Source organism: Giraffa tippelskirchi, chromosome 11 (genome assembly GCF_054371585.1).
Source record: "Giraffa tippelskirchi isolate mGirTip1 chromosome 11, T2T-mGirTip1v1.2.pri, whole genome shotgun sequence".
Taxonomy (NCBI): Eukaryota; Metazoa; Chordata; class Mammalia; order Artiodactyla; family Giraffidae; genus Giraffa; species Giraffa tippelskirchi.
The window spans coordinates 150,736,746-150,764,322 of record NC_137285.1 but is presented as its reverse complement, the minus strand read 5'-3'; the positions used below and the strand labels follow the sequence as shown (position 1 = coordinate 150,764,322).

Genomic DNA, 27,577 nt, shown 5'->3' with positions numbered 1-27,577 from the left:
CGCCTGGGTGTGCCCGGATCCACCGACAGAGTGTGATGCCCACAGGCAGGAATGGGCCCCAAGGGGGCTCCCCGCGCGGCGCCCCGCACTCGCGCTCTCCCCCACGGGGCGCCCCGCCCCCCCGCACTCGCGCTCTCCCCGACGGGGCTCCCCGCGTGGCGCCCCCCACCCCCCACCCGCACTCGCGCTCTCCCCCACGGGGCGCCCCGCCCCCCCGCACTCGCGCTCTCCCCCACGGGGCTCCCCGCGCGGCGCCCCCCACCCCCTACCCGCACTCGCGCTCTCGGCCGCAACCGCAGCGTCGGACCCGCGCGAAGGGCGATGAGGGGCTGGGCCGAGGAGGCAGCGCCCACCGGGCTCCCCGGGCTGGGAGGCCCTGCGCCCAGGGCTCCGATCGCTCCCCTCTGACCCCGCTCTCAGGGCCTGACGTGCGTGGAGGCGGTGGGGCTCACACCGAGATCAGAGGCCGCAGGACCCTGGCGCCCTGGGCCTCCCTCCGCCTGGCTGTCCAGCTGCTAGGAGTGGTAACAAGCCTTGAGTAGGGAAGATCCATGCTCGTCCTACGCATCTCAGCACCATTCAGACCTCTAGGTGGTTTACCAAACATTGCCTGGGAGAATCTTCCACCGTTTTAAGTAAGTACATCCGTGGGAGAGCTCACTCTGTGAGTTGCAGCACTATTACAATTAAGGGCTGCCGCTTGGGGTCACTTTGAAACCACCGTTTGCTTTCTCTTTTCATCCTAACACTTCAGATTTCCATAGGAGAGCCTCTTAAGTCTGGTTTTCAGCTATCTTATCACCTTAAGGTGTGTTTCCAGGGTCCCTAAAGGGAATTTTTGTATGTTCACGGAGTTTAAACTTAAGTCATTCCATTCCCAGCATATCATTCACATCTGATGAAAAGTTATCTGGAATTTCAGCTTGCTCTTTAGGACAATGGTAGTAATAAGACAACCATGGCTACGTTTTCGGCACACCTGTTACACAGCAGACACTTTGATAATGTTTTTTTCTTCAGTGTTAATTTTGTGAATGGCATGAGCTCCATACACTAAGACCTACCATCTCAAATATCATGAAATGAAAGCCAGTTATGTCCCAGGCTACAGGAACACTCACTGAGCTCCAAAAATGTGCCACGCACAGTGCTTAACATCTACAGTTAAAAGATGAGTATGACACAAACATACCGAAAAACAAGGACTGTTGGTGGAATATTTCTAATCTAATAATTAGAATATTTCTAATCAGAAATGTCGGGAGCATGGTTTGAGAAATTAAGCTGCAAAAGGAACTAGAGGGCACATCATGAAAGACTGATGTATGTTTGGATGCTATTTTGAAGGCAGTGGGGAGCCTTTCAAATGATCTGATCGGATCTGAAAGATTGCTGCTGGACTGAGATGGACTTAAAGGGGCAAGAAAAGGATTAATGAGACATTGGAGGAAAGAAGACCAAACTGGAGACTTTAGCAATAATCCAAGTAAAAAAAGAATCCTACCTCAACTCCTCTACTGATCTCTTAGCTTGGTTTCCCATTTCTACTTCTGCACCTACTCCTCAGTAGAGCAACAGATTTGACTTTTGGTTTCTCCATGTTTTACTTGGTTGACTGACTTGACTTGGAGGGAAGAAAGATAAAGGGCAGGAACATTCCCACTATGTTTTCTTCCAGGAGTTTTGTGATTTCAGGTCTTACATTTAAATCTTTGATTTATCTTCATTTGACATTTTTCATATGGTGTAAGATAAAGGTTCAATTTAATTCTTTTACAGGAATCTCCGACTTCTCCAAACCATTTATTGAAGAGACTGTCCTCCCACTGAACATTCCCAGTGTCTTTGTCGAATCTTGTTGATTGTGCGCCTATGGGTTTATGTCTAGGCTCTCTATTCTGTCCCATCAATCTATATATCTGTTTTTATTCCAATACCATAATATTTTAATTACTATTGCTTTGTGATATAGTTTGATAGAAGGAAGTGTAATGCCTCCAGCTTTGCTCTTCTTGCTTAATATTGTTTTAACTGTTCAAAGACTTTTGTTGTCTCATACAAATTTTAGGAATTTTTTTATTTCTGTGAAAAACACTGGAATTTTGATAGGAATTGGACTGAATCTATAGATGGCTTTGAGCATTATGGAAATAATATTAATTCTTCTATTTCATGAACACAGGATATCTTTTAGTTGTGACTTCTTCAATTTCTTTCATCACTGTCTTGTAATTTTCAATGTACAAATCTTTCACCTTCTTGGTTAAATTAATGCTTAAGTATTTTTTGATGCTACTGTATAGGGGATGGTTTTCTTTGTTTCATTTTGAGATAGTTTCTGTTAGTATACAGAAACACAGCTGATTTTTATGTTAATTTTGAATCCTACAACTTTACTGAATTCATTTATCAGTTCAAACAGTTTCTTTAGGCTTTTCTACATGTAAGATCATATTACTTACCAACAAAGACTATTTCATTCGTTCCTTCCTATTTGGACATATTTTCTTTCTTTTTCTTGCCTAATTTCTCTGATTAGAACTTCTAGTATTATGTTAAATAGAATTGACAGTAGAAGGCACCCATATCTTATGCCTGATCTTAAGCAAAAGTGTTCAGCTTTTCACTAATATGATGTTTGCTGTGTATTTGTCACATATGGTCATTATTACATTGAGATACGTTCCTTCCTGGTGGCTCAGATGGTAAAGAATCTGCCTGCATTGCGGGAGACCAGGGTTCAGTCCCTGGGTTGAGAAGATCCCCTGGAGAAGGAAATGTCAACCCACTCCAGTATTCTTGTCTGGAGAATCCCAAGGACAGAGGAGCCTGGAGGGTGACAGTCCATGGGGCCACAAAGAGTCGGACACAACTGAGCAACTAATAGTTTCAGTTTTATCATCACTAAACAACCTTGAACATTTGTCAGATGTTTTTTTCCTACATCACTTCAGGAGTTTTTTGTCCCTCATTTTATTGATGAAATGTATATATTATCCTGCCCCTGCACCCTAGGGATAAATCTTACTTTACCATGTTGTGTGATTCTTTTAGTGTGCTCTTGAATTTTGTTTGCTAATATTTGCTGTAATTTTCTTTCTTGCAGTGTCCTTGTCTGGCTCTGGCAACAGAGTAATACTGGCCTCATAGAATGAATTTGGAAGTGTTCTCTCTTCTTAAAGTTTTTTGAAGAGTTTACAAAGAATTGGTATTCTTTAACTGTTTGTTTGGTAGACTCACCAGTGAGGCTGTGCGGTCTTGGATTTTTGTTTTCTTGTTAGATTTTTTATTTCTTATTTGATAACCTTGCTCATCACTAATCTGTTAAGCTTTTCTATTTCTTCATGATTCAGTCTTGGTAGGTTGTATAGTCCTAGGATTTTTAACCATTTCAGAGTACTTATCTTATTGAGTAGTCTGTATGAAATAATATTTGCACAGAATTTAGAAAAGTACTTAGCAGAGTAAGCACTCAGTAAATTCTAGCTTCCCTTTCTCTTTATACTTCCAAGGGTAACAGCAATTTTAACACAGTATTTTTAAACATACTAGGGTGGGACTTACCTGGCGGTACATTGGGTTAGACTCTGTGCATCCACTGCAGGGGGCACAAGACAAGCCCAGACTGGGACTATATTGTCTTAGGGTTAAATACAATGCACTTCACTCTATTCTGCTTCCCAATACTGCATTTTTTAAAATACAAATTGAAGGTTTCTGGCAACCCTGCATAGAGCAAGTGTACTGTTGTCATTTTTCCAACAGTAGTTGCTCAGTTCATGCTTCTGTGTCACATTTTGGTTAATTCTCACACTATTTCAAACTATTTTATTATGCTGTGTTTATTACAGTGATCAAAATAGTCCTTGATGTTACTATTGTAAAATGATTATGACTCATTGAAGTCATAAATGATGGTTAGCATTCTTGGCTATAAAGTACTTTTTCATTTTAACACTTTTATTTTTTAAATTTTTAAAATTTTATTTTTTATTGGAGTAGACTTGATTAGCAATGTTGTGCTAATTTCAGATATATGCAAAGTGATTCAGTTATACATATCAGTTCAGTTCAGTCACTCAGTCCTGTCCAACTCTATGTGACCCCGTGGAATGCAGCATGCCAGGCCTCCCTGTCCATCACCAACTCCCGGAGTTTACTCAAACTCATATCCATCGAATTGGTGATGCCATCCAACCATCTCACCCTCTGTCGTCCCCTTCTCCTCCTGCCTTCAATCTTGCCCAGCATCAAGGTCTTTTCCAATGAGTCAGTTCTTTCCATCAAGTGGCCAAAATATTGGAGCTTCAGTTTCAGCATTAGTCCTGCCAATGATTATTCAGGGTTGATTTCCTGTAGGATGGACTGGTTGGATCTTCTTGCAGTCCAAGGGACTCTCAAGGGTCTTCTCCAACACCACAGTTCAAAAGCATCAATTCTTTGGCGCTCAGCTGTCTTTATAGTCCAACTTTCACATCCATACATGACCGCTGGAAAAACTGAACCTTTGACTAGACAGACCTTGCTGGCAAAGTAATATCTCTACTTTTTTAATATGCTGTCTAGGTTGGTCATAACTTTTCTTGCAAGGAGTAAGAGTCTTTTAATTTCATGGCCACAGTCACCATCTGCAGTGATTTTGGAGCCCAAGAAAATAAAGTCTGTCACTGTCTCCATTGTTTTCCCATCTATTTGCCATGAAGTGTTGGGACTGGATGCCATGATCTTAGCTTTTTGAAGGCTGAGCTTTAAGCCAGCTTTTAAATTCTCCTTTTTCACTTTCATCAAGAGGCTCTTTAGTTCCTCTTCTCTTTCTCCCTTAAGGGTGGTGTCATCTGCATATCTGAGGTTATTGATATTACTCCTGGCAGTCTTGATTCCCCTTATGAGTCATCCAGCCCAGCATTTCACATGATGTACTCTGCATATAAGTTAAATAAGCAGGGTGACAATATACATCCTTGATGTACTCCTTTCCCAATTTGGAAACACTCCATTGTTCCATGTCTGGTTCTAACTGTTGCTTCTTGACCTGCAAACAGATTTCTGAGGAGGCAGGTAAAGTGGTCTGGTATTCCCATCTCTTGAAGAATTTTCCACAGTTTGTTGTGATCCACACAGTCAAAGGCTTTGGCATAGTCAATAAAGCAGATGTTTTTCTGGAACTCTCTTGCTTTTTCAATGATCCAACGGATGTTGGCAATTTGATCTCTGGTTCCTCTGCCTTTTCTAAATCCAGCTTGAACATCTGGAACTCACGGTTCACGTACTGTTGAAGCCTGGCTTGGAGAATTTTGAGCGTTACTTTGATAGCCTGTAGTTCAGTTCAGTCACTCAGTCGTGTCCAACTCTTTTCGACCCCATGGACTGCAGGCCTCCCTGTCCATCACCAACTCCTGGAGTTTACTCAAACCCATGTCCATTGAATCAGTGATGCCATCAAACCATCTCATCCTCTGTCGTCCCCTTCTCTTCCCACCTTCAATCTTTCCCAGCATCAGGGTCTTTTTAAATGAGTCAGTTCTTCACATCAGGTGGCCAAAGTATTGGAGCTTCAGCTTCAGCATCAGTCCTTCCAATGAATATTCAGGGCTGATTTCCTTTAGGATGGACTGGTTGGATCTCCTCACAGTCCAAGGGACTCTAAAGAGTCTTCTCCAACACCACAGTACAAAAGCATCAGTTTTTCGGTGCTCAGCTTTCTAAGATGAGTGCAATTGTGCAGTAGTTTGAACATGCTTTGGCATTGCCTTTCTTTGGGATTGGAATGAAAGCTGACCTTTTCCAGGTCTGTGGCCACTGCTGAGTTTTCCAAATTAGCTGGCATATTGAGTGAGCATTTTCACAGCATCATCTTTTAGGATTTGAAATAGTTAAGCGGAATTCCATCACATCCACTAGCTTTGTTTTTCGTGATGCTTCCTAAGGCCCACTTGACTTTGCATTCCAGGATGTCTGGCTCTAGGTGAGTGATCACACCATCATGTGATCTAGGTCATGAAGATCTTTTTTTGTATAGTGTTTCCGTATATTCTTGCCACCTCTTCTTAATATCTTCTGCTTCTGTAAGGTGAGGTCCATAGCATTTCTATCCTTTATTGTACCCATCTTTGCATGAAATGTTCCCTTGGTATCTCTAATTTTCTTGAAGAGATCTCTAGTCTTTCCCATTCTAATTTTTCCCTCTATTTCTTTGTATTGATCACTAAGGAAGGCTTTCTTATCTCTCCTTGCTATTCTTTGGATTTCTGCATTCAGATGGGTATATCTTTCCTTTTCTCCTTTGCCTTTAGCTTTAGTTATACATGTACATGTATCTATTATTTTGAAATTCTTTTCCTGTTTAGGTTATTACAGAGTATTTAGCAGAGTTCTCTGTGCTGTACAGTAGGTCTTTGTTGATTGTCTTGGTTTATTAGATATAACAACAAAGATATAACCATATCTTTGTTGAATAGATATAACAGTGTGTACCTTTGTTGAATAGATATAACAGTGTGTACCTATCAGTCCCAAACTCCCAACCTATCTCTCCTCCGACCCTTACCTCCTGGTAGCCATGAGTTTGTTCTGTAACTCTGTGAGTCTGCTTTGTAAGTAAGTTCATTTGTATCATTTTTTTCAGATTCCACATATAAGCAATATCCTGTGATATATGTCTTTGTCTGACTTACTTTCCTTACTCTGATAATCCCTAGGTCTTCTACATTGCTACAAATGGCATCATTTCCATTTCTTTAATGGCCGAGTCACATTCTGTTGTATGTATGTACCACTTCCTTATCCATCCCTCTGCCGATGGAGATTTAAGCTACTTCCAGGTCTTGGCTAAACAGATGTGGAGTGAACACTGGGGTGCGTGTATCCTGTCAAACCTTGTTTTTCTCCGGACCTGCGCCCAGGAGTGGAATCACAGAATCACATGGTAGCTCTATGTTTGGTTTCTTAAGGAACCTCCATCCTCTTCTCCATAGTGGCTGCACACATTCTCACCAACAGTGTAGGAAGCTTCCCTCTTCTCCACACCCTCTCCAGCATTCATTGTTGGTAGACTTTTTGATGGCCATTCTGACTGGTGTGGGGTAGTATCTCATTGTAGTTTTGACTTGCATCTCTCTAATAATTAGTGATGTTGAGCATCTTTTCACATGCCTCTTGGCCATCTGTATGTCATCTAAAGTACTTTTTAATTAAAGTGTGTACATTTTTTAGACAATGCTATTGCACACATAGACTACAATATAGCATAAACATAACTTTGCACTGGAAGTCAAAAAATTCATGTGATTTGCTTTATTGCAGTGGTTTATAAATAACCTGTAGTATCTCCAAGGCATGCCTGTATAGTTTTCTGGGAAGGAAATTATGACTGACTCAGTTAAATTCACATGCTCACACCTTGTCCAATCAGCTATAGCTAGATTGAGAGATATTTGTGTGAAGACCAAAGATGGCAACCAGGAGCTCAAACCTGGGTAACCCTGGGCATTTAGGGTAGTGAGCACTTCTCAGAAAAGGTGAGAATAGGAGCGGAGGTACCTACCTCAAAAGGCATTTACTCAGTCTCATTTAGAGACCATGATGAAAGCATAAACTCTGAGAAGTAGCTCTTGGCATTTGACAGGAAGTTATTAGCTGCATAGCAAAGAGTAACATCAGTGGGTTGATCAAAGAAACTTCCCTCAAGGAAAGTAGTAGAAAACCACAGGCTGCAACATTAAGTGCCTTTTAATTAGTACTATTAGTATTATTTTTAGTATTAGTATTATTAATTAGTATTATTAGTATTATTTTAATAATACTAATCATTAGTATTATTTTTTCTCTGTATTTCTCTACAGAAAAGGAGTCAATTTCTTCTCTAGACTTTCTAGACCGTATCTTAATTAAAATGGCAAGAAGATACCCTTTAAGAATGGAGGCCAGAGCCTTAGGGGTAAGCACTAAGTGCTACTGGGTTAGTAAATGATGTGCTGCGTCTGCCCTAAGAGAAAAGGCAAGGGACACTGACCATATCGACGATGAACTTCCCTACGGAAGGAAAGGTGATGAAAGTGCTGTGGAGTGGTGCCAGTCAGGGTAGAGCTAATTGGGCACAAATTATGAATCCACAAGCCATTTTTTAATAGTTCAATGTCATCACAATCTACCCAGGGTTCTAGAAAATATACTCTGAGATTGCTTATAAATCTCATCAGCCCTGAGAAGGTCCATTTTCTGCCTTTGTTTGTAAACAATTTGAAACAAGCTTATAGATCATAGAGGAGGTGGTCCAGGAATGGGCTCCAAACCAGAAGGGCCTGTAGACAGTGGGGTTCTGTGGCCTGTGGTTGCTTGATAACATTGTGATCTCACTATGCTCCCCATATAGTCCGATCAAGTAGGTCATATTCTGCATTGATGTCCTTCCTCTCACCTGTCCTCAACCTTAGAATGCTTAGGTTTTTTTAAATGTTAACAAAAGGTTATAACCTTTTCTGTTATCCACCAATATTTGCGGGGGCTTGAAGCACATTTTGATCGAAGGCAGCAAGAGTGAAGTTTGTGCTAGGAAAATTCCCAACATATCAAGTCAATGACTACCTTCAGCTGGTTGGTAGCTACTTGGCCCACCTCCAGAATGGAAATGTCCCTTAATGCAGCAGCGTCTCACACAGGGCAAGGTGAGGGGGGAGATGTGTTTTCTCTACCTCCATCCTGCATTGCCATGGTGTCTTAGGTCTGGATTGCTTGTTCCTTATCTCCTTATCTGACCAGGAAGGCAGCAATCCCAATGTGGAGAAGCTGTAAGCCTGCTGTGGCTGCCCCCTGACCTACCAGTATGATCCGTCACCTCAAGAGGGGACGGGGGTTGGGATCTTCTATTAGTTTCTTCTACTAAATTCTCACGGGTCCGTCACTGAAATCAAAGTAAGTTAGTGGATTTATAACCCAGAAAGGAGCTAAAATTGAAGAGTGAGTCATCAGTGGGCAACTCCCTCTGATCCCAACCCGAACTGCCATCCTTCATGTGGGAGACAGAGGCACAAGTCACCAATAAATGCGTGATTATGTGTTATCTCAAGGTCAAAGTAATCTTTAAGGGAGAGGAGCACTATTGCCACTTGACTTTCTGTGACAGTTGATTGAATGTGTCAGCTTACCTGGGCCACAGGGTACCTCATTGTTTTGGGTATGTCTGTGAGGATGTCTTTTGGGTGAGATTAACAATTAAATCAGTGAACTTTGAGTAAGGCAGATTGCCCTCCATGTGTGGGTGGGGCTCATCCAATCAGCTGAAGGCCTGGCTGGAGCAGAAGGCTGACCTTCTGCATCTGCTTCCTTCCCTGCTTCACAGGATGCTCTGGGCTCGTGTGTGAGTGGGCTCGTGTGTGAATGTGGCTCCACGCAAGCTGGCAAACAAGTTGCAGCACATGGGCACACTTCCCATGAGGGTTACAGGAAACCAGGGCTCATCAGAGAGCATCCTTCTCAGGGTTTTTTCCAACAAAGCCTAGGGCTCTGGTCCAGCCTGTAGTTATAAAAGTCAGCACAGGGTATGGGAGTGGGGCAGAGCAAAGGGAAACCCAAGTCCAAGTCCCAGACAAGAGAGGATGAAAGAAAGGAGGCAAGTCCAAAAGGACCAAGCATGCACTGGAGGGGCCTCAGAGAACCAACCGCAGAAAGACCAGTGTCAAGGCAGAGCCTGAGACATCCCCAGGGCCAGACACCTCCTTTCTGTTGTGTGTCTGCCTGAACCAAACAAATAGGTCTCTGCTTTTCACTTAGCTAGAACCAACTAGATTTAAATTAGTTACCTCTAAAGATTATTATAAAACAAAGACAAATACTCCCAGTTTCATTAAATACCCCCACTGTGGCCCCCTTATCCACCTTGGTTCCTCCCTGACATGTTAAGTCTTTCATCACTGCTTCAGAAATACCAGGGTAAGGTGGACATTTCCACGACCTTTCAGTCACTCAGATTTTATGCATCTGTGATAGACTTGACTTGAGTAATGATGATGACTCTCTCTTCTCACAGGCTGTGCAAATAATTCTTACCCTGTTTCACTATGCGCTGGGTGTTCTCTGTGGTACCTTGTTTCTCGACCAAGAGGATGTAAAAAACACTGGCCAAGTCCCTGTATTACTTACACTAGGGTACATAGTATGGTCATCGCCATTTGTGAGTAAACCATGGTATTTTTTTTTTATTTCAATTCATCTTTTTTCTGATGTAGCAAGTGAATTACTTATGAGATCAAGCAATGGACTAAAGACCCGGTTTCTGACTCTAAACAGCAAATTTTACTGTGGAAACAGCCTTAACAAAGTGGAGGGTTGGATTCGGGCTGGGGTGGGGAGTGTGTATTTAGGGAAAGTATGTTTATGTTTGTTGTATGTTTGAGAAATCCTTTAAGAGAATGGCATGTGCACACATAAATGATATTGAAGGGTATGTTGGAAGAGTAATAAAGAGAGTGGCTGCTTGGAAAACTATGAGGCCTTTTTTTGGCAGAGTGAAAAGCCAAAGGCCTGAGCTTAATTAATTTTAGAGACTTTTAGAAAGACTGCACAAGGGAAGAGAAAAGAAGAGACATGGGGTGGAGAAGAAATTAAAACAGGTCCCTAAAGTGGGTGTTTTGAGTAAGCAAGGGTATTGTAATAACTCCATAAGCATAGTTGCCAAGGTACCCGCCAGAGACATGCACAATTAATTACAAGACACTGTATTCAGGGAAACCCAAAGCTGTGCTCTCCCACAAGTTAATTTAGGCTCATAGCTACAACCAATCCAGAAACAATTTATCAATCAAGGATTTTATTCATAAGTGATGTGGCATAGTAACACAACTAATATTCCTAGTGTATCAAAGCTGACCCAAGGCCAGATTTCTCCTTAGAGGACAAAAGGTTTTATTAGCCTTTGACCAATTCCCTTTGTACTCCTCAACCAACAACAAGGCTGTGGGAGAAGGGATTTGAATGTAACACAGTCCCTGTGCTCTGTGAAAAGGACTCTGAAACATGTTGCGTGCATGCTAAGGCTCTGCAGTCGTGTCCAAATCTTTGCAACTGTTGTAGCCCACCAGTTTCCTCTGTCCATGGGATTCTCTAGACAAGAATACTAGAGTGGGTTGCATTCCCCTTCTCCAGGGGATCTTCCCAATCCGGGGATCGAACATGCACCTCTTAGGCCTCCTACCAAATGCAGGAGATATGTCATCAGATATGCAGATGACAACACCCTTATGGCAGGAAGAGAAGAGGAACTAAAGAGCCTCTTGATGAGAGTGAAAGAGGAGAATGAAAAAGCTGGCTTAAAACTCAACATTCAAAAAACAAAGACCATGGCATCTGGTCCCATCACTTCATGGCAAATAGATGGGGAAACAATGGAAACAGTGTCAGACTTGATTTTCTTGGGCTCCAAAATCACTGCAGATGGTGACTGTGGCCATGAAATTAAAAGACGCTTACTCCTTGGAAGAAAAGCTATGACCAACCTAGACAGCATATTAAAAAGCAGAGACATTACTTTTCTGACAAAGGTCCATCTAGTCAAAGCTATGGTTTTTCCACTAGTCATGTATGGATGTGAGAGTTGGACTATAAAGAAAGCTGAGTGCCAAAGAATTGATGCTTTTGAACTGTGGTGTTGCAGAAGACTCTTGAGAGTCCCTTGGACTGCAAGGAGATCCAACCAGTCCATCCTAAAGGAGATCAATCCTGGGTGTTCATTGGAAGGACTGATGCTGAACCTGCAACTCCAATACTTTGGCCACCTCATGCAAATAACTGACTCATTGGAAAAGACCCTGATGCTGGGCAAGATTGAAGGCAGGAGGAGAAGGGGACGACAGAGGATGAGATGGTTGGATGGCATCATTGACTCGATGGACATGAGTTTGAGTAAGCTCCAGGAGCTGGTGCTGGACAGGGAAGCCTGGCCTGCTGCAGTCCTTGGGATTGCAAAGAGTCAGACACAACTGAGCGACTGAACTGAACTGATGCCTCCTGCATTGGCAGGCAGATTCTTTACCATTAGCGCCACCAAGAAAGCCCCTTGAAACATGGCACTACAGCAGTTTTAACCCTGGGGGGTCTAGTCACCAGTGCCCCAGATGACAGATATTCCCTCAGAGACTTTCCTTTAGGGCTGGTCCTCAAGTGAAGGGCATTTACCAGCACCAGAACTTTCTGGAAAGGGCCATATATCATAAGGAGAAATGCTTTACACTGACAGAATACAGTGAAAGTGAATTGCCCAATACAAGGCATCCAGAAGGATTCCCAAGTCCATGGTGTAGAAGAGAACCTTACAGAAGAAATTAGTCACAGGTAGTAATTATTCCATTTTATATCTGCTGCATATCAGGCATGTTCCAAAAAGTGCCTCAGGTCTGTTTTATATGATGGAAAAACCAACCCCATGAGAGAATGTTACTGATTCCCTTTAATGAATGAGGAAACCAAGATTTAGAAAGTGTAAGTAAATTTTACAGAGTGACCCAGGAAAAAAGTGTCAGAGGGTTTTTTTTTTAATCAAGCTAAGGATGCTTCTGCTTTCATGACAGGGTCTCATTTTCCTGGACTGCAAGGTCCCCAGCCCCCTTCAAATAAGTCATCTTTTGTAACTGCTGTGAACAGATGCAGATCAGGTATAAGACAAACCATTTCAAAAAAAAAAAAAAAAAGAGAATTCTAATATACCGGGAGCAACAGACAGTCCTTAGGACAGAATATGTGGAAGTCAGCCTCTAATTCTTCAGATCAAATGCTTTCTGAAACTATTTTCGGTTGATGAAATCTTTCTTTTTTTACAGCGTGATGGGTGTGAGGCAATGTTCTCTCAAATAAATGGCAATTAAAACAAGTAAAGTACATCCTCCTTGTCCCTTATAGTCTTTGTGAGATCCCTAAGCCCCATCACCAGTACAAAGGTTTCATTAATGACCAAAGACTTTAAAATGTCATTTCTTCTCTGTAACTGAGAAAGGGTGAATCCATTTCTTAGAGTCTACCAGTGGTCACTGCAGAACTGAAATACATAGTTAAAACCGCCTTCTTCAGAGAATTCAGTGATATGTTAGAGCTCAGGAATGCCACTGGCATTAGGAAAAGTGTTTGGGGGTCCATCACCAGGAATGGGTGTTTACAGATCCGTGTTTCTACCCCCAGTTCCTCATCTCAGGATCCATGACCATCAGTGCACAGAAGAAACCCACACGATATAAGGTATGTTGAAACATTTGGAGCAATGCCAAAGATAAAAAGTTTTGTGCCTGGAAAAAACTGAGAAGAATTTATTGCTTTTCAGTCAGTTTTTCTAGGAGGAAAAAATACTTTTCCAAATGTTTGTATAGGGGAAAAAAAAACACTTTTTATAAGGATGCCCTCCAGTGCATCTTTTTGTGTACAGGGTGTATGGGTGTTGAGGAGGGTGCAGTGTAAGGAATTAGTTTCATAAGGTGTCAGGTGTGAGGGTTCTGATGGGAAAAATCAGTTCAAGCTATCTAGTGGGGTATGTTGTCGTTGTTTAGTTGCTAAGTTGTGTCTGATGTTTTTGCGACCCCATGGACTGTAACCTCCAGGTTCCTCTGTTCATGGGATTTCCCAGGCAAGAATACTGGAATGAGTTGCCATTTTCTTCTCCAGGGGATCTTCCCGACCCAGGGATCAAACCTGCATCTCCTGCACTGACAGGCAGATTCTTTACCACTGGGCCACCAGGGATGCCCAGAAGGGAATATGTAACCAAACAGAACTCTGACCTAAGAGTCAAAGTAGTGGAAATGGGATAAGACAAAATGATGTTTGAAAAGAGAATTGCCTTCAGAAAACTCAGGTCTAGAGAATAACATTGGAATATGAATCAGATACCATTAAAGTACATCCAACAAAGGATAGTCACTTCCCCTGTAGAACCTTCCCCACTGTGATTGGGATCACACCTCTGGAGATGGATTGTCCAATTGGCTGCGTGAACTTGGGCAAATTGTGCTTCACTCTCCCCATCTGAAAAAAAAAAAAAGGTGACCCATAAAATTCCCTACCTCTAAAGATGGTTCTGAGGGTTAAAAGAGTAAATAAGCATGAAGGATGAGGCTTCCCAAGTGGCAATAGTGGTAAAGAACCTGCCCGCCAAGGCAGGAGACACAGGCGATGCGGATTCAATCCCTGGGCCTGAAAGATCACCTGGAGGAGGGCATGGCAACCCACTCCAGTCTTCTTGCCTGGAGAATCCCATGGAGAGAGAAATCAGATACGACTGAGGGACTTGGCACAGCATGCACGCAAGCATAGAGGACAGTTACACACAGCATGTACGTGTGACCCAGATGTGATCTGGTGTTACTTTTGCCCCAAAGATACAAGTAGAGTTGGCCTTGAAGTTTATGAATGCCCTTGTGATTTTGCAAATCCCTGAAACTGTGTTGGCTGGAAAAAAAAAAAAAGCGCAACATGAGAGTTGAAAGTTAAGCTTTGTGCTGTGCTAGGTTGCTTCAGTCGTGTCCAACTCTGAGACCCTACAGACCACAGCCTGCAGGCTCCTCTGTCCATGGGATTCTCCGGGCAAGAATATTGGAGTGGGTTGCCATGCTTCCCCCAGGGGATCTTCCCAACCCAGGGATTGAACCCGCATCTCTTATGTTTCCTACATTGGCAAGAGGGTTCTTTACCACTAGCGCCACCTGGAAAGCCCCAATTGAGGCTTTTTTGGGGGACAAAGTGAAGAGTATAGCCCAGGAGACAGCATTTCAGATAGCCAGATAGCTCTGAGAAACTGCTCCAAACAGGCAGGAGGGAAGGTCAGTGTATATGTGATTTTGATGAAGGGGGAGTACATGCAGTCAAGCATTTTTTGCAGAAGCTTGCTGCTAGCTTCCTGAAGGTTACTGCTAATTTCATGAAGATTGCTGCTAGTTTCGTGAAGGTTACTGCTAGTCACAAGGAATAGATGTCACCATGAAGGATTTTAGTATTTTTCTAGATATGAGGAGATGCAAGAATTGGACTCATAAAATCTTCTGAAAATATCTAAGTATCTGAAGACCTGTTTGGCTAGTTTTTCCCAGAGCACAGAATGCCTCATTCCTGATCTCCACCCAGAACTTCTTTCAGGTGGATGTCAAAGCTTAAGGGTGGAACCAGCTTGTGATTTAATCCTTGTCAGAGGCAGACAGCAATTGCCCATTTTTAATTGGCAACTGACATTATCATAGTTCAGTTTCATATTTGCACAGGCTGTTTCCATTTTTCTTCACCACATCCAAGGAAACAGGTGTGAATAAATTTGCAACTCAGGAGGCCTGGGTTTGATCCCTGGGTTGGGAAGATCCCCTGGAGAAGGGAACGGCTACCGACTCCAGTATTCTGGCCTGGAGAATCTGGCATGGACTTTAGTCCAGGGGGTCACAAACAGTCAGACACGACTGAGCGACTTTCACTTCACTTAACTGGTTTTCACAAAAACTCACCAAAAGTGTTTTTGGTTTTGTTTGTTTGTTTGTTTGTTTTGCCAGAAGGGTGGTGGGAGAGGATGACGGCTGCAACTTCGAAGTTCTAGCCACAATCTGGCTCCCCTTGTCATTCCTCCCCCAACCTCAAGAAGCAAAAATAGATATTTCTTCTCATATCATCCAGCATAGTTACCTTTCCTTCTCTAGAAACATGTGATATCATTCTTCACAGAAACACAAAGACTCCTCTGCCCCAAGGATGCTAGTCCAGGAATTTAAAATCAGTGTGGCTCAATTCTACAAAATGAAATCAATTATAATTACTTATCAAGTCAGGAAAATGCCTTGGAAAAATTACTCAAGTGGCAGCATAATGTTCTGTTATTCTTGGGTGCTATAATGCACCTCATGTACCTTTAATGTTCCTAAATTCCAGTCAGTTCAGTTCAGTTGGTCAGTCGTGTCAGACTCTTTGCGACCCCATGGACTGCAGCACAGACAGGCCTCTGTCCATCACCAACTCCCAGAGTTTACTCAGACTCACGTCCATTGAGTCAGTGATGCCCTCCAACCATCTCATCCTCTGTTGTCCCCTTTTCCTCCTGCCTTCAATCTTTCCCAGTGTTATAGCCACGCGTTTTGGGAAACAAACTCACTCAGAAGGACAATGCAGGTAATGGAGGGCAGTTTATTACACCGGCGGGCCCAAGGCAGAGTCTCCTCTTAGCCAAGGACCCTGACCAGCATTTGTGAAAATCTTTTATACCCCATGTGTACGTGTCCGAACTCACCACCCCAAATTCCTTGAGACTTACATAAACAAAGGAAGGGTAAATATAATCACAATAATCTCATCATTTAGGTGTTATGTGTTCAAACAGTTAAACAATTGGCCAATAATCAATAAGCCCGAGGTTACACTCCGATAGGTACAGAAAAATTTACGGCCTGTCCAGAGACAGGGGTGATTGGTGTATGTTTTCTCTTAGGCGATGAGTAACCTGGATACGATCTTCAAGGTTCCCCTGTCCGGAGGGGGTCTTATCCTTCTATTGTCGTTTCCACAGGCACTAAGCACAGAGTTTAGAGTCCATTAGAGAGGTGGCCGAACATGATCAGCACAAACCGGCCTAAGATGGAGTCCAGGCCCTATGAATTCCTTCTTCACCAGCATCAGGGTCTTTTCAAATGAGGCAGTTATTTGCATGAGGTGGCCAAAGTACTGGAGTTTCAGCTTCAACATCAGTCCTTCCAGTGAACACTCAGGACTGATCTCCTTTAGGATGGACTGGTTGGCTCTCCTTGCAGTCCAAGGGACTCTCAAGAGTCTTCTCCAACAACACAGTTCAAAAGCATCAATTCTTTGGTGCTCAACTTTCTTTATAAATTCCAATAATTCAGTTCAAAAAAACATCTTGAGTATCAGGCACGTTCTGGTATGTAGGATGCCTTGGTAAACAGACAGACAAAGATTTATTGCCCCTGTGGCACTTATATTGTAATAGGAGGATAAAGAAATGAAACGTGACAGATAAGGAAACAGTACCGTGTGAGAAGGTGAGAACCACCACGGGAGCGGGGGAGACACTCGCAGGGCTGCCCTTGGGGGGCTGTGTGTTTAAGAGCTCTTGTTGGTCGGTCGCTCAGTTGTGTCCAACTCTTTGCAACTCCATGGACTGCAGCACGCCAGGCCTCCCTGGAGTCCCTCACCATCTCCCAGAGTTTGCCCAAGTTCATATCCATTGCATCGGTGATGCCATCCAGCCATCTCACCCTCTGACGCCCTCCTCTTCCCTCAGTCTTTCCTGGCATCAGGGAAAGCTTGTGTGCTTAAATAAGATGATCCATAGTCATCTCACTGAGAAGATGGCATCTGAGCAAAGCCTGAGGGAGAGGTTTGTTCTGAACCCAGGAAGGCTCTTCCTGTTTGTTTCCCCATTTCTCTAGCAAATTAACTTCCCTACAGTTAAAGCCTAGATCTCCCATGCATCTTATCAATTCCTTGCAATTGTCTTTCACCACAGCTTCTGTTGCAGGAAGGGAAACCCCTTCCAGGGCCTGAGAGTGGACTCTTGTCTAACATTCAGAAATGAATTGTCCAAGAAAACACACGTGCTAACAAATGTTAGCAAGAGACTTTACTGGGAAGGGGCACCCAGGTGGAGAGCAGGAGGGTAAGGAACCCAGGAGGACTGCCCTGCCACGTGGCTCACAGTCTTGGGTTTCATGGTGATGGGGTTAGTTTCCAGATGGCCTCTGGCCAATCATTCTGACCCAGAGTCCTTTCTGGTGGTGCACACATCACTCACCCAGATATTCCAGCGAGGAGGATTCTGGGAGATTGGTAGCACTTATGGGCTGGTGTCTCCTCTCTCCTGTTGACCTCTCCCAAATTCTTCCAGTTGGTGGTGGCTTGTTAGTTCCACATTCCTTATCAGCACCTCCTGTTGTTAAGATAACTCATTCAAGGGGCTACTACCTTTTCTAGCCAGGGCAGGTGGTTTCAGTCACTGTTTCCCTTAACACTTCAACTGTTTTTGAGAATACCCTTAGGCCTAGATTTCTCCATACTCTGTTGCAAATGAAGTCACCTCCCTTGGGGAGATTAAAGCCCACTTTCTATAGTTTCCTTCTCCCCTGGACAAATTCTCTGAGCCAGGGCTCTGGTGCTAGAATGTGCTGGGTGTCAAGGACTATGGGGTGCTTCTCTGTGAGTGACACCTCCACTTTAAGAGCTGAGGGCTTGGTGAAGGGTGGCAGCAGCCCAGTTCTCCTCTGTTTGCCTCTTATGATGTGGAACCCTGACCCCATAAGCCAGGGCAGGGGTGATCAGGGCCCAGGACTCACTGATACCACATCCAAGGTATCCCCCTATCCCATGAGTGGGGGGCTGGGCAGATGAAGAGAGCCCCTTTCTCTAGGTTGCACACACTGGGACATAGCCTGGGCAACAGATGGCTGGGCACAGGATTAGACATGCTAATGAGATGACCTGTCCCTCCAGGGAAGGTAGCACTAGATGAAACTCTGACTGGGGGATGAGGGGAAAGACTTGGAGTGGTCTTGCCTTGCTGAGAAGAGACAAGAGGGTGCAGACCTCGGTTCATATACCACAGACTCACAGTTTGTACTGAGTTTAAGTAGGTTTTCTTGAATAAATGTTTCTTCATTTGCTGTATGCCCGGAGGACTGTTTCCAGAGATTTTTAAGTGATTGGGTATATTTTTAGTAACATTCACAAGTTATAGTGGGGAGTTGGTCCTTGAAGTTCCTCAGACTCTCACACTAGAAACAGGATCCCTCAAAAGTAATGATGTTGTGTATTTAATTCAAATGTTCAATTAGGCTCTTTTGGAACATACATATCTTTCTTTAGGTGATCCTGGTTCATGAGGATGAATCACTGTTCTCTTTCCCCCAACCTAGAGAAGGGGGCTCTCTGCATCTGCCCAGGCCCCACTCATGGGCTGAGGGACCATAAATGGCTACAGGGTAAGTGTGCAGAGGCAGTAGCAGTGGGCGTTTTCTGGAGCATGCCACAGCCTGGGTCTTTACTAAGGAAGAGTCCTTTCAGCTGATCCTCACAGCAGCTCTACATGTACATAAAGATAAAATTAAAAAATTTTTAAACTCGTGAAACAGAAACTAGATTCTTCATAATCCATCCCTCACCCACTTCTCTGGTCACATGTAACCCAACTCCCCTTCAGCATTTCACGTTTCAGCCACATCAAATGCCAGGAGTTTTCTGGAACACCGGCTTCTCCATGTTTCTGAAGCTGAGTACATACTGTTCTCTTTCCCATAACACACTTTCTCAACTTTGTCTGCCACTGTGAACTGAGTCTGGCTATCCAAGGAAAAAGGAGAAATATGAGAAGATGGCAGGCTTGTAGCATATACAGGAGATGAAGGACTAGTCATAGAAAATAAACAGGATCTGAGGGAGTCCCAGAGACTCAGAAAGAGAAAGCATGGCGGTACAAAGAAGTATTCCTTTAGTGAGGTATATCTGGCCACGTTGGTACCACCATTAGGTACCTAGCAGCCCAGGTCCCCACTGCCCCCCTTGCATAACATCACAGCTCTCTCTTCCAGGAATGAATCCTAGTCTTTTGTTCATCTCTAAGTTACTTGCTCAAGGTTTATAGTCCTTAAGAGGAGCATTTCATTGGCTGTGGTCTGACTCTGGCTCGACAGATTGAAGACAGGAAGGCCCTCCCTCTGACTTTCATAGAAGTTTGATAAGCATCTCTCATAAAGACTAGACAATGAGAAGAGCCCTTAAAGTAGGAAGGGGGTTGCCGACTGGACAACCAAAAATTAATGTTGCCACTATCATCCTTTCCTTTTGTTAACCAGCATCAAAGCACATCCTTCTTTCCATTACTAGTTTCTGAAAAATCCTCTTTAAAATGTAACTATCCTCACATATACAAAAATGCATGCAGCATCTTTGAAAAGGGGCACAGCCTCTCTTCATAGCTCATGCAAGGCCCTCCATGCTGTCAGGAAGGATGCTGGGACTATGGAAAGGTTTTAAGTACTGAAGTGGCATTACTGAAGGAGGATGACATCGGCAGATGCTAGACTTAAGCTCATTATTTATTGAATTTTATCACATGAAGTATCACTTTGCCTCCCCCTTGATCATAAGATTCTTGAGTTGAAGTCTGAGTTTATCCTTAACACAATGTTTAGCCTGTTGTAGGTACTGTATAATTATTTGTTGAATAAATAAATATATCTTCTGAAAAAAAATGTATCCTAATCGGGTACTAGACAAATTTAACTCAGAGTCCTGCTAGTAAGTGCAATAAAATTCCAGAAAATCAGATTAAAAATTTTAGCTGGAATGTTCTTTAGCTGACGGCTAGACTGATTGCTTCATCAGAATCTGCTTCTGCTGCTCCTGATCAGCTTTCTCTGTGTCTGTTACAGCTTACATCTACCATTGTCATGAGCATATTTAGCGCCTGCTTTTCTGCATTTGGTTCAATTATATTATGTATTGCGTGTTTCTCTTATGCTGCAGAAATGAAAGACTATGTTTGGTCACAGGTAAGTAACAAATTTAAGAATAACTGGATCAAAATTCCAGATGTAACTGAAAAAAACTATGATGAATGGTGTATGTCTGCAATGAGCAAGGTATGGAAAAGACAACCAAAGTTATCAAACATCTTTGGCAGAGAAAAAAAAAAAAAAACACCTGTATTTCCTCCAAATTTTTGTCATGGAAATATTTTTGAAATCAGTTTTCCTTCAGTATTTGGAAACAGTAGAAACCTCAGAGAAAGAGGAACACCTGGGGCTACCAGGGCTGGAAGAGGCAAGGAAGAGTCCTCCCCCCAGGGGGGCTTTGGAAGGAACAGTGTCAGACCGATACATTTCTTTTGGACTTTTACCTTCCAGGCCTGTGAGAAAATACATTTTAGTTGTGTTAAGCCACTGAATTGTGATACTTCATCACAGCAGCCCTAAGAAGCCAGCATGGGAGCCCAGTAAGCAGCCATCCACTCTTCTTCTCTCGTGTTCTGAACCAAAGGAGCAAAGACAGAATCAAGCAGATACAGATGAAACTATCAGCTTTATTGTTGATTACCATAGTTGAGCACCAAAGAATTGATGCTTTCGAACTGTGGTGTGGAGAAGACTCTTGAGAGTCCCTTGGACTGCAAGGAGCTCAAACCACTCAATCAATCCTAAAGGAAATCAGTCCTGAATATTCATTGGAAGGACTGATGCCAAAGCTGAAACTCCAATACTTTGGCCACCTGATGTGAAGAACTGACTCCTTAGAAAAGACCCTGATGCTGGGAAAGATTGAAGGCAGGAGGAGAACGGGATGACAGAGGATGAGATGGTTAGGTGGCATCACTGACTCCAGGGACATGAATTTGAGCACACTCTGGGAGATCGTAGAGGAAATGGGAGCCTGGTGTACTGCAGTCCATGGGGTTGCAAAGAGTCAGACATGACTTAGTGACTGAACAATACCAACACCACCATCATCACCATAGTTGGAGAAAAAGTTTTAAATCTTTGGCCAAAGTTAACCTGCTAATGTACTGATACCTCCCCTTATGAATCAGACTCATCCGCTAGTTACAGATAGACCGCCAGTCTCCCTACACTGGCCCTGGACAACTTCCAGATGTTGAGAAGAAGAACTTGAAGCTGTAAGCACGGATCGTTCTGGAAGGAGCTGGCTTCTCTCCAAAATCAACAATTAGATAAATCGCTGCTTCTCACATGGGGAATCATAAGTGAAGAGCATCAGAAAGCACCAGAAGCCATTCTTTACCTATTTCTAAGAAAGAGAAAACTCCTACTTGGGAGCGTGGTAGAAATGTGGAAGTAGAGGGAGAGTGATCCCACCTGACACATGTCATAATGCTCCTGACACATGAGCTAGAAGAAAACAGAACATGCAAACTACACATGCGCCAGGGGAAGGCGTAACACACAGATCACATAAACATGTCATAATGCTCATGATACATGAGTTAGAAGAAAACAGAATAAAGCAGACTACAGACGTGCCGGGGAAGGCGTAACACACAGGTCACTAGTCACTCTCATCAAATGAGAGACTACAAAGCGAAAAAGATGGGCACCAGTATAGCGGCTGGTCCCATAGGTCATCTCTCTACTACTCAGTCTACTTTTCATGTGTAAAATAGAAATAAAAGCACCCAACTTGTAGGATTGTTCTTAAATGAGAGTGCTTAACATAATGTGTGACACATATATAAGTACTCAGTAAAATTTGAAACATCTTATTGTTATGAAAAATAGCCCCCAAATCATCATAGGTGTGTGAGACTGTTGGGATGAATGATTTTTACCCTATTTTCTGAACATTGTTCCTGTATAGTTTTTAAATGGTCAATTAACAGGAGGAATATTTCTCTTCTTTTTAATTCAGTTAGCTGGTGGTATGCTTTTACAATATTTATTCTTCACCAGTGTCACAGAACTGATCGTTGTAGGCATAACTTTGTCCTGGATTGTGCGAGCATTGCGTCATCCAGAACCCAAAGAAGAAAGTAAGTAGCTTTGTTTCTGGCTGACAGATCAAGATAAAACAGCTTCTGCTAAAACCCCTCTCTGAGGGACCAAAGTTTAGCTAGACCCGAGGGACAGAAGTGTTGCTTCTAAACTGAGGTCAGTGGCAGCAGAAAATATGCTAAAATGTCATTTGCTTGGTACTGTGAAAAACTGAAGCTGAACAACTTGTCTTGGGAAAAGCTGTGGGAGAATTATGCCTTTTAGAACTGGCGTCTCCCAGGTGCTCAGAGCAAACGTAGGCTGAAGAGGTTTCACGGGTCGTACGAAAGATAGGAACACTGAATGCTATAGACTCAGGGGTTCAAATTTAGTTATGAAATGTTGGCTTCTGAAATTTGGGATCTTCAAATGCCTTCCCAGAAGGCTCAGCAGGTGAAGAATCTGCCTGCAATGCAGGAGATGCAGTTTCATTCAATCTCTGGGTCAGAGAAGATCCCCTGGAGGAGGAAATGGCACCCACTCCAGTGTTCTTGCCTCGAGAATCCCAGGGACGGAGGAGCTTGGTGGGCTGCTGTCTATGGGGTCGCACAGAGTCGGACATGACTGAAGCGACTTAGCAGCAGCAGTACAGAAGACCCAGGTTCGATCCTTTGGTTGGGAAGATCCCCTGGAGAAGGGAATGGCTACTCACTCCAGTATTCTTACCTGGAGAATTCCATGGACTGAATAGAGGAGCCTGGCAGGCTACTGCCCATGGAATCACAGAGTCGGACATGATTGAGCGACTCACACACACACACACACACACGATATCCATAAGGGACTTTAAAACTATGACAGTAATTCGGAAATAATAAAGGCCATGTGCATAAGCAGGGTTGTATACATGCCAAAGGAAAACCTGAGAATGTCCTAGTCTCCCAGCTCTGGTTGATCTAAGGCTGTCTGCAAGCAAGGAGAAATGGCTAAGGCAGAGTTGCCAACTGTGTCTCAGAGCTTTAAAGACTTACCCCCAACACACACACACACACACACACACACACACACACTGAAAATTTTATTTGTTGAAGGCAGTTAAGGGAGTGAAGACCAGTGCAACAAAAACAATAATAAAGAAGAGTTAAGAAAACACACAATGAGATACTATCTCACATTCATTAGAATATTTTTAAGCAGAAAATAATTGTTGGTGAGGATGGGAAAAAATTGAAACCTTTGTATGCCGTTATTGAGAATGTGAAATGGTACAACCTTATGGAAAACATTATGGTGAGTACTCAAAAAATAAAAATAGAATTATCATATGAAATAGCAATTCCACTTCTGGATATATACCCAAAAAAATTGAAAGCGGGGTCTCAAAGAGATGTCTGAATACTCATGTTCAATGGCAGCATTATTTACAATAGCTGAAACATAGCAATCCAAGTTTCCATTGACAGATAAATGCGTAAGCCAAATGTAGCATATTCAATGGACTATTACGCAGACTTAGAAGGGAAGGGAATTCTGACATATGCTACAACTTAAATAAACCTTGGCGATGTTATGCTAAGTGAAATAAGCCAATCACAAAAACACAAATATTGTATCATTCCACTTATATGAGATACTTAGAATAATTGAAATTATAAGGCAGAAAGTGAAAGGATAGTTGATAGAGACTGAAGAACAGGTCATGTGAAGTTACTGTTTAATGGCTATACAGTTGCAGTTTTACAAAATGAAAAAAACTATGAGATAGTGGTGATGGTTGCACAATATAATGTACATATTTAAAACCACTTTCAAAACAATTTAAATCAATTTTTAAATTGATAAAGATGTTAAATATTACAAATATTTTAGGACAATTTTTTAAATTGAAAAAAATCAATATATTAATAGTAAACTGCATTAATAGAATAAAAGATAGAAACAATCACTAAAGATTGGTAGAAGGAAATATTAATAGACTGTAATGGCTGATAATATTACCTCCTTACCTCTAAGTTCTTTCAAAATAAAAATCAATCATTAATACCTCAAAAAAACCTGCACAGTAATAAGGCAATCTAAAACTCTACCTGGATCCAGAAGAATAGATATTTGCGGGATTCCTGTAGGATAATGTGGGCTTCCAGGGTGGCCCAGCGGTAAAGAATCCACCTGGAATGCAGGAGACACAAGAGATGCAGGTTCTATCCCTGGGTTGGGAAGATGCCCTGGAGGAGGGCATGGAAACCCATTTCAGTATTCTTGCTTGGAGAACCCTATGGACAGAGGAGCCTGGTGGGCTACAGTCCATGAGGTCACACAGAGTCAGACACAACTGAGCAGACACACATGCATAGATAAGTGTGTGTAGGAGATAATTGGAAAATGAAGGCAGAGAAGCAAATTTAGACCCATTTCTAATACAGCTAAACCAGCTTACTAAAGAGTGTGGAATTGAGTCTGTAAGGAACAGCACGCTATTGAAGGGTTTTACACAGCAGTGTTTCTTTATCAAGCTTTATGGTTATATCATTATTTCCATGAGAGTATTTTCTGCAGCAAATTACAGATCTCCCAACTCAAAATGCTTAATTAATCAGAAAACATGTCTTATAACGGCAAGTTCCCAAGTAAGGGACTTCTGGATCGACTGACCAACAGCTCGGGGATGGTATCAGTGACCCAGGTTGCTTCTGTCTCCCTCTGCGATCGTCACCTTAATGTTAAAGTTGTAAGATGCATACTTCCTGGCTCACATCCGCAGGAGAAAACGGTTTCTCCTTCTCAGGAGCCGAAGGGAAGCCTTTCTTCACCTCACACGGGCCCAGCTGCCTTAGTCCAGCCCCTCTCTGAAATGAACAATGGCAATGGGGATGGAGTTGCCCGGATGAATTTAAATAAAGGGGTAGGAGCGTGATTCTGAAGAAGTCCCTCACTTGAAGAATAGAGAGAGACCTGAAGAACAAGCCTAGAGACGAGGACACTTGGATGATCGCTTCAACAGAGGCCACATTGGAGCCAAATGATGAATTCCTAAATTTGAACTATAGAGAAATAGAGGATAAACTTGAAAGGTATTTAGGAATTTTATCAATGTTTCATATATTAGTTAGGTTCACACTCAATGTTTTTCAATAGCTAAAATTAGTAGTTAGATACAAGAGTAGTAGATTAGTTACATAAACTGCTTATACTCTATTTCTAATTCCAATACTCAGTAACTATTGAGCTTAGCTTTAAATGCTGATCTGTATTTCACCTGAATATAAAACTGTTCAAAATGTTCATTAGTTTCAGTTTTTTGTGTCTGTGTTAATGTATTCTGCTACAAACTTAAAATGCAAAAAGACCAAAGTTTTACTGGGGACGGGAATGACACCGTTAGCATCAGAATGCCTTCTGCAACTGCAGTGACTCCCCCAAACCCTGTGATCTGAGCCAGATAGCGAGCTGTCTGCTCCAGAAGGATATTTCTCTTTCTGACCCAGAACATGAAGTAGAGGATCCGGAAGTAATCTTGAGACCCATAAGTGTCCAGCTGAAGGTGAAAGTTGTTTTGCAAAGAATCATAATTTAGTTTAACATGGTTGTTTGCAATCGATTGAAGCCACCAGTTTCTGATGGGCCATAGGTCCGATGTGTCTTTGACCCTGCCCCAGAACAGAGTAGATACTGTTCTCTTCATATGGTTTCGGCTGGTCACATAGGTTTACGTGTTTGTTATTGCAATTGTTTTATCTCGTTTTGACTCAGTGGCTAAGGATAAGGTCATTATATTACAGTATAATAATGAGGACTATCACTGTACTCACCCCAGGTTACACATTGTCTGAATCCTCTGTGCCTTCGTAATTTCCAAAGAACCAGTGTGACTCCAGTCAAGAAAAGATTAATTGTGAATTACTGAAGAACTCCATAATTGTTTTTTCCAAGAGACCTCATGGAAAATGCATTCTAATGAACTCTTTTCCAGTACTCCCTTTTCCTACCTCTTCAATAAAGGATGCAATTTGATCACAAGTTGACTGTTCCTTTCATAAAAGCCAATCTGAGTTGACATGGAAAAATGAAGTCAGTCTGGGGAATATAGGAAAGTAATGTTGAACGCCCACTTTATCTCACATTGGAGGAGATTGGCCTGAGGGAAGGGACTCCATCTGAAAGAAGGAGGCTCTAACTTTGGAAGCAGGCAGGATGTCAGTGTAGCAATAGCAAGACATTATGTTTTTATTCCTCACCCATGGTGGCTCAAGTGGTAAAGAATCTGCCTACAATGCAGGAAACGTGGGTTCAATCCCTGGGTCAGGAAGATCCCCTGGAGAAGGGAATGGCAACCCACTCCAGTAGTCTTGTCTGGAGAATTCCATGGGTAGAGGAGCCTGGCAGGCTACAGTCCTTGAGGTCACAAAGATTTGGACATGACTGAGCAACTAACGCACTTACCAAACAGAAATAACAGTCCCTAGCCCACGGAGCAGATACAAGGATTAATGACAATACATCATCAAAAAAGGATTTACAACAGCACCTAGTTTATGGTAATCCCTCAGTAAATTATTATTATTCATCATTTATTAGCACTTATGATAACTGCAGCATGATGATGTTAGAGCTATGTGGAGTTCTTCCCATTTTCCAAGAATTGGTGATGAGAGTCCAATTCTGAAAGCAGAAGATATACTCAATATCCTAAGCCCAAAAGATCAATTGAGAGCTTGCTAAGAGGTGCTACTATGGGCTGAATTGCATCCCTCATAAAAGCGATGAAGAAAGTGAAAGTGACAGTCGCTCAGTCATGTCTGACTCTTTGTGACCCCATGGACTGTAGCCCACCAGGCTCCTCTGTCTGTGGAATTCTCCAGGCAAGAATACTATAGTGGGTAGCCATTCCCTTCTCCAGCAGATCTTCCTGGCCTAGGAATTGAACTGAGGTCTCCTGCATTTCAGGCAGATTCTTTACCATCTGATTCACCAGGGAAGTGAAGTGTGTGTTAATCACTCAATTGTGTCCAACTCTCTGTGACCCCATGGACTGGCGCTCGCCAGGCTCTTCTGTCCGTGGGATTATCCAGGCAAGAATACTGGAGTGGGCTGCCATTTCCTTCTCCAGGAGATCCACTAGGGAAGCCTCCAGAAAAGCT

At 42.8% G+C, this 27,577-nt stretch overlaps 1 protein-coding gene across 4 annotated transcripts; it reads left to right on the top strand.

Moving 5' to 3' along the window:
* The first annotated feature begins 309 nt into the window (after nucleotides 1-309).
* On the top strand, nucleotides 310-26,456 carry LOC145527346 (membrane-spanning 4-domains subfamily A member 12-like). Of its 4 annotated transcripts, none has more exons than XR_014069699.1 (8): nucleotides 310-635; nucleotides 7,842-7,936; nucleotides 10,025-10,168; nucleotides 13,165-13,221; nucleotides 20,388-20,507; nucleotides 22,419-22,498; nucleotides 25,225-25,510; nucleotides 26,254-26,456. XR_014069699.1 is itself a non-coding variant. In XM_081545158.1 (7 exons), the coding sequence occupies exons 2-7, from the start codon at nucleotides 7,892-7,894 to the stop codon at nucleotides 26,267-26,269; spliced, it is 462 nt and encodes a 153-aa protein (XP_081401284.1). In that variant the 5' UTR covers nucleotides 310-635; nucleotides 7,842-7,891; the 3' UTR covers nucleotides 26,270-26,456. The 4 variants fall into 4 exon arrangements, 2 of the variants coding, with proteins under 2 accessions (XP_081401284.1, XP_081401283.1); XR_014069698.1 differs by having other exon boundaries at nucleotides 22,378-22,498; XM_081545158.1 differs by lacking the exon at nucleotides 25,225-25,510.
* The last annotated feature ends 1,121 nt before the right edge of the window (nucleotides 26,457-27,577 follow it).

What these genes read in the sequence shown, in the direction of transcription:
- LOC145527346 (XM_081545157.1), top strand. Translation starts at nt 7,892, where the DNA reads ATGGCAAGAAGATACCCTTTAAGAATGGAGGCCAGAGCCTTAGGG. An exon ending in TAGTATGGTCATCGCCATTT is followed by an intron (nt 10,169 to 13,164) that starts GTGAGTAAACCA and finishes TTCTACCCCCAG; the next exon opens with TTCCTCATCTCAGGATCCAT. An exon ending in AGAAACCCACACGATATAAG is followed by an intron (nt 13,222 to 20,387) that starts GTATGTTGAAAC and finishes TGTCTGTTACAG; the next exon opens with CTTACATCTACCATTGTCAT.